Below are 7,308 nucleotides of genomic sequence, written 5' to 3'. Positions count from 1 at the left end.
TGCAACACATGGAATAAAGAGGAAAGAATAGAAACAATTTATTTTCAAACAAAGGATATCTATTAAGGCCTGAACAAAATCTCTTTCCACTTCAGGAAATTACACAAACTCAGCCAGCTTTAGCTAGCTAGCCAGCTAACTAAACTGTTTAAATTATTAAAATTTCCCTCGGGATGACTAAAGTATCTATCTATATCAATCTATCTATCTACCTGTGCGCACACCTTGGAAACTAGATGATAATGATGGTGGTAGTTGTGAATAGTAGCAACCAAAGTCTGAAGCACCATCATCACAGAAGCTAGCTACTAGTGTTTCTTACTGCAGCTTCTTCTGCTGTGTAACGTAGTTAGCGTTAATCTTTTCACAACAGCAACACCTCTCTGTTCAGGAGAATATTGCAACTAGTGTCGCAACCACCGCACGCGAGTATAAATGATTACGGCGCTTCTGTGACGTCACACTGTCGCGCTACAGGCCGGGTGCGTCGAGTATGTGGGACGTTTAAGTGTGAAAATGGATCGTGAAAATTTTAAGACAAAAAAAATCTTGTTCCTTAGACTCTATACTAGCAAAATATGCAGAAAAAAATCAATTTTTACAAGAAATAGACTACTTTGCACATAGCTTTGATGTTAGATGTACAGGATCCTGTTCCATCATTTCTGTTACTTCTCAGGTGTGGTCTGGAAGGTTCTGAACATTCAGTCCTATTACCAGCTTTATAAGTTTGGTCACAAGATTTACAAGTTTCACTAACTTAATACCAGAGAATGTCTAATAAGGCAACTCCAAAACAATAACATAGTTAATTGTTAAAACTAATTAAATTTCAATAACAGTTTACTTGAGGAGACCCAAGGGGAAAATAGTACGACGGAGTATTAGTGGTGCAAAATATTTTTGCCATGACGAGATTCCACTCGACATGTCGACATTAAACATCAATGTTTTGAGAATACAGTTGAAATGTAATGTCGACTTTAATCTCGACGTGTCGACTTTAAAGTCGCCATGTCGACATTAAACTCGACATTTCGAGAATAAAGTTGAAATATCATGTCGACTTTAATCTCGATATTAAACTCAACATTTTGAGATTAAAGTTAGAGAGAACGACCGCTCCGGACGATTGAAAGGGAGGACGAATGAAACATTCCAGTTTTCTTCAAGTGCAACAATGATTAGACATAGGCCTATATCATGTGGACAAAACATAGAACATATTAACCTCCATTGCTCAGCCAAATACTTAACTGTTAGGTCCTTATCAAGTACTAAGTAAACTTAATTAGCGGTTTATTTATTGTATCTAAAGGTTCAACTTCATGCTTGCACTAGACTAGGCATACTAAGTGCTCTCCCCAATCCTAGACTTTCACATTGCTTGTTTGTTTGTAATGGATGCAAAACGGCCTATTGCTGGAGGGACGAATGAAGCTGTCCTCCCGAACAGGCAACCATGTATTCTACATGCGCATGCACACATAGTGCATAAATAAAGTACATGCACACATATTCCCTCACGGGATCAAAAGAGTATATATACTTAGGTCTATACTGTACATATCTGTGTTAGCCTTTATATATTTTTGCAGGTGATACATGGAAAAGCAGTTTTAGAAAAATTAGTTTTGCCATGTTAACCTATGGAGAGTGACGGCCTGTGGGTCATGAAGGGCAGTTATTTGGATGTGCGGTGGCCTTACGTAAAACAGACTGAAATAACATTTTGTATAGAAACATTATATCATTGGATAGGCCTACATGTATTATTCTAGCTATATAAATGGCATAGTGCATGGTATTCCATAACAGCGAGATACAGCACTTCACGATTACGGCAATGAGTAGCCTACCTAGTTAACAGACAAGACGCAATCTATCTGAATATCTGCAATCTATCTGAAATAACACTTATTTGAAGCCTATTAGGCCTATTCATGTCACATATTGTGTGTTAGTGTAGGCTACATAGCTTAAACTGTAGGCTATGTTTAAACTGTATTTCGAGTTTAATGTCGGCATGTCGACTTTAAAGTCGACACGTCGAGATTAAAGTAGATAGGCCTATATGATATTTCAACTTTATTCTCGAAATGTCGAGTTTAATGTCGACATGTCGACTTTAAATTCAACACGTCGAGTTTAATTTTGCCATGGCAAAAATATTTATTTTCTTCACGTGTGGCCCTAATACTCCGTCGTAAAATAGCCTAGTTACTAAATGTATGAAACTTCATCACTTAACGATTTAAAGTAGATGTAAAAAGTGACTTGGCATTTTTAAAATTTAGCTTAAAAGTGTGTAAACCTGCACAATTATCATCAGTGTGTTATGATAAAATGAGGCCCATAATTCACAAACATCAGACGGCCATACAATTGTTTTATATTTTCATCTTTCATTTACAGGTAGGCTATTCATTTTTCTGGTTGCGTCTGTGGTTTCTTTGAAAATAGGCTCATATGAAAGCAGAGCATATGGGGTGAAGGTATTGTCGTGGAAAAACCGGTCCACTTCCGAATCCACTGAACAATTTATCACTTAACTACTTACTAATTAGCACCCTGGAACAAAGCGTCCGAAGGAGACAATGCAGACGGGAGATCTCTGAAGACTGTTGATCTTTATTCACCGTATTGCAGTGATAGTCCAGCCTAAACGATGTCCAGACCAGGTGTCAAGCAATAGGGTGATGTGAGATGTCATCAGCTGGCGCCCCCGATGAGATCTGACTAACAGGTGGCTGCGACCTATCTTTTATACTCCTTAACCTTGGGGTTGGGCCCTCTCGCCACCCTCGAAAGACACCTGTTGGCCTATCAGCATCCACCAAGGTTACAACTATTGGTGGAACCCATTGTCTCATGCATAAATTATATGCAAAACTGTCTCCTTCTGGGTTTTTTCCCAGATTCTGTTTTTTTCCAGTTGTAACAGGGCTTCTTATCTTGCCACCTGTTACTTGGCCTTGCTGTTACCACCATTACATCATCCAATTACATCATCCTCTCGCTCTCGACCATCTAGTTCACTGTGAACTCCTTCACCTCGACCATCCAGCCAGGTGTCACTGTGAACTCCTTCACCCCCTCGACCATCCAGCCAGGTGTCACTGTGAACTCCCTCACCCCACTCCTTGACTGCTGGTCTGGTCTGTTTAAGATGTGTACAGGCCTTGAAGTCTCATAATAATTGCAGTAATATTAAAGTTTATAAAAACCATACATGCATCCGTTAAGTCATAGAAATCCACCACAGTATGATAAGAATACATCGATACAGGTTAATACAGGTTTAATCATTAAGTAAATACTGACTCAGATAAACACCTGCAGAGTTCCAAATGATATTGCAGTGCAATGTGACTGCATGACCTATAAAAGGCCCATGAAGAAGTTGTTGATACACTACAACAATCTCGGTGCAGCCATGAAGAAGGTTCATCTCCTCTTTTTGCTTCTCGCCTCTGTCCTGGTTAAGGCCAAAGGTAAGCATAATAGAGTGACCTTTTTAAATATCTCAGATTTCAGGTACAGCTTTGTTGCAATAATTAATTTAGGACATTTGTAAAATTCATTATTTGTTTGAAATACAGATTTGCGCTGGGTGAATTCTTACGATGAGCGTTTTCATTTTGCCTGTCCCACCGGCCAGTCCATTTATCACATCATTAGGTAATAAATGTGGTTTGCTGATTGTCTTCACTATCCAGTACACAAACCCTGTTGATCTTTGCTTAAATTAGGCATACTCAAAACATCATATAGCTTATAATCAAAAGAACCAACAAAGTTATTCTGTTTCTGATGTACAGTACAGACATTTTTGTAAAAGGTTTGGTCATAGGTTTGATACTGTGGAGAACTGATTGATGAAGTCTATATGATTTTAAATGGTTGTGTGTTCAAGTGTGTTTATTGGTCTGTTCAGTTCAGTTCCTCTCTCTTTACAGTCAACACAAGAATGAACATGAAGACCGGCTTTGGAATTTTTCGTGCAAATACACTTTGACATCTGTCTCAGGCTGTTTAAATTACTATGATGTGAATGGTTTTGATGACGATCTAAACTTCCAGTGCCCTTATCACAAAGTGATTACAGAGATTGGCAGTTATCATGACAATCATCATGAGGACAGAAGGTACTTAAAAATAAATTCTAATATATACTTTAATTTCTAAACTTCTGATCCCAGTTGAACTTTTACACCACGTTTGACCATCGGTGTATACTGTATTTCTGATTTGCTAGATCAAGATTTAGTAAGTTATTGCTGAAGTGAAGTTAAGCAGCAAATAACGCAGAACCACAAAGATGTGTATACTGGTGAATAATTAATTGTTTATGTTTATTCTGACAGATGGTCTTTCACGTGCTGTGGAGGAGGTGGCTACTGCACTGGTAGCTGCTCTTGGACTAGTTATCAGAACAATTTTGATGGTCCCCTGGATTATATTGTTCCCTCAGGTTATTACCTAGTTGGGGCCTCCAGCTACCATGAGAACAAGCATGAGTGAGTACTTTATCTATTACCTGTAAGAAGAAATAGGGCCCTGTCGTGGTGATCAGAATTGGATGGTCAGAGGCGCAAAGCTTACAGACATTTAATGTAGGGTATGTCCAGTCCACATTCAGCGTGATAGCAGAGGAGTTGTTTGGGACTGGTTGCTAAGGGCTACTTACATTTCTTGACAGTGCATCTTCAGCTGTGCTTTATGCGACTTTTGCTATAGACTAGGGGCCGGTTTCCCAATAACGTTCACTCTTAGCGAGCTACAAAGACGCCAAAGGTAGGCTAAACCTCACCAAAGTTGTTTACCTTTATGTTCTTGGTTCCCGAAATGTCCCTTAAGAGTCTTCTTACCAAAAGCTCCTTACGTCCGACATACAAGGCACTGTCCACCCTGAAGGTGCTGAATTGGTTGACATGGATTGATTGGATAGTGTGTTCTTTGCACACACAAAAAAACATTGCTCAAATATCGCCTCCAGCAGGCCTAACATTCATGCTACTTCAACATGGATGAAATTATTAATAGCATTTGATAATAAAAATTAGAAATGAAATAACCCTTAATTAATTAAGTTTTTACAAGGTCTGTAGGGGGAAGCGATCCGCAATCTGTCGGCATGACCAGCTATAACCTCCTAACACCTTTTACTCGTTACGCCATCCTTCATGACTCAAAGAACTTAGGCCTTTTTTTAGTTTTTTTTTTAAATCACAGCTGATTGACCAGCAGCCTCTTTAATTCAGGAGGCTTTTTCATTAAACATGAAAGCAATCCCCCACATTAAACATTGTAGAAGAGCCTTAGCCTACTTACATAATATCACTGGCGAACCAAAACAGTGATATTGTACCATATGAGTTGTATGCACAACAAAGATTTCTAAAGATTGCTGTAGGCTACAGTGGCAGCGACTAACGTTGAGAGCCTAAACAGCTAAGAGAGTTCTAAGGGTGCTCCAGACCACTCTTAGGCTGCCAACGAACGATGTACGAAAGACATTCATAGCAAAGTACCTTTCGGGAAATGCGTGAAAATGATTAGATAGAGCTAAGGTAGAGGTTACGTTTTACGTAGCGTTAAAGGATGCTTTTTCTCTACAAAACTACCCCTAGTGCCTGTATGTGTCGATACGTGTGCGAGCCCTCGCTCGGTCTGAAGCTCTTTTCCTTTTCTTTGCATCTTCCGTCAAGGGTTTTCGCTGCTTCTTTGCCGGGTCTGAGTCTGCCATTATACACATGTTTGCAACAATCGCTAGCGTTTCGTTAGCCTGCCTCTGTGCTGTGGATGCAGGATGTAAACTGATCCTGCTTCTTGCGATGTCTGAGACTTTGTAAGACTGAAGGTCGGTGGGTACGATACACTGAACTTGCAAGCGGGATATTCTTCCTACAGGCAGTAGGAGTGGGCGAGAGAGTCTTCATTCGCCCTGTAATGAGTCATTTAACCATATACCGACTTACGAAGATGATTAATTAACACGAAAACGTTGCCTGGTGTCCCTTTAAGAAGGCTTCGGAAACCAGCCCCAGGTTTTTCTTGGTCAGGGGCGTAATAGTTTTTAAAGTGGAGCGCATGGCGAAAAGTTCATGACTTTATTAAGTGTAAGAGAAGAAAAAGCCTTGTGTCACGTTTTCCACCGATGATCATTCAAGTTATTTTTTAATAGGCTGAATGTCCATGGATAAAATGTATTGAACAATGTGAATGCAAACTGTGTCTAATTTTCTTTTTTTGTTTGTGTTTTCAGGGATAGACGCTGGCAGTTTTTGATCTGTTCTAGCGGCTGCTAGTGCCTTCCTTCATTCTGAGAAAATAAAGACTTTTAGCTAGTTCTGCATTAAACATGTCTTTGCTGTTGTTCTGTTCCATAATTCAAAATCAAATGAGTGACTTTATAACACACAAATTCAACTTTAATTCAAAATAGGTTGCTCAATGAGGTAACTTCATTTGTGGTAAGGCAAAGACATACACCACATACTTTCAACAATAAATAGTCCACAATAAATACACAAGAATAGATGAATGCAAGTCGTCATAACCAACTTCATGAGCTAATTATGAATGATTATCATTTTAATCTGAATAATGAATTATAAATATGTCAAGATCTGCCTACTCACTTGTCAGTTTTATGATGCATCATAACTACTTTGCTTTGCTAAATGCGTATAGTGATGCATAAAGATCGTTTTGACTTCTACTGTAGTCCTATATATCTATAGCTATAAGTATATGTAATAAAGTTATAATAATTTATACATCACCCATCAATATAGGACCATGCCGTGCCACTTTTTTGCCTGTCTCATAGTGTTTGTGTAATGTGCTCAGAGCATTGATATGTGTGTTGGTTTAAATAAAAAAAGATGAACTAAATGCATTCCTTTTGTCTTTACTGTCCAAGCTCTCATTTCATTGTGCCTCATATTTGTTTATAATAACCTTATATCTATTTATAACAACACCTCATTTGCTCTACTTTACCTAAAGCTGACAAATAACACCTATGACATTAACATACAGTAGTAATTTATAATAGTGTGCATATGGGGTAAAGATGCTAGACTCGGTCCTTAGTTCATTGCACCCTTTAATTACTCTGTAAACTTGTATGTGTTCATAATAGGGTCATATTCTTGTCACTTTACTTAGAGCTGACAAATAACACTTATGATATTGCATAGCTGTTTATTACTGTGTGCTGTAGGGAGATGTATAAATTATTATAACTTTATTACATATACTTATAGCTATAGATATATAGGACTACAGTAGAAGTCAAAA

General features: G+C 38.4%; 1 protein-coding gene across 1 annotated transcript; it reads left to right on the top strand.

Annotated features, from left to right (window-relative positions):
* The first annotated feature begins 3,224 nt into the window (after positions 1-3,224).
* On the top strand, positions 3,225-6,363 carry LOC121680836 (hemagglutinin/amebocyte aggregation factor-like). The gene is made up of 5 exons (XM_042060383.1): positions 3,225-3,494; positions 3,603-3,681; positions 3,960-4,148; positions 4,368-4,520; positions 6,269-6,363. Exons 1-5 carry the CDS (start codon positions 3,377-3,379, stop codon positions 6,309-6,311), a joined length of 582 nt encoding a protein of 193 aa, XP_041916317.1. The 5' UTR covers positions 3,225-3,376; the 3' UTR covers positions 6,312-6,363.
* Positions 6,364-7,308: the final 945 nt, after the last annotated feature.

Source organism: Alosa sapidissima, chromosome 13 (assembly GCF_018492685.1).
Source record: "Alosa sapidissima isolate fAloSap1 chromosome 13, fAloSap1.pri, whole genome shotgun sequence".
Taxonomy (NCBI): Eukaryota; Metazoa; Chordata; class Actinopteri; order Clupeiformes; family Clupeidae; genus Alosa; species Alosa sapidissima.
Note: the sequence above shows the minus strand (reverse complement) of the source record. Positions and strands in the feature narration are given on the sequence as shown.

Bases quoted from the DNA above. Each gene is read 5' to 3' on its own strand.
- LOC121680836 (XM_042060383.1), top strand. From the start codon at position 3,377: ATGACCTATAAAAGGCCCATGAAGAAGTTGTTGATACACTACAACAAT. The intron at 4,149-4,367 runs GTACTTAAAAAT...TTATTCTGACAG, and splicing joins AATCATCATGAGGACAGAAG to ATGGTCTTTCACGTGCTGTG. The intron at 4,521-6,268 runs GTGAGTACTTTA...TTGTGTTTTCAG, and splicing joins TACCATGAGAACAAGCATGA to GGATAGACGCTGGCAGTTTT.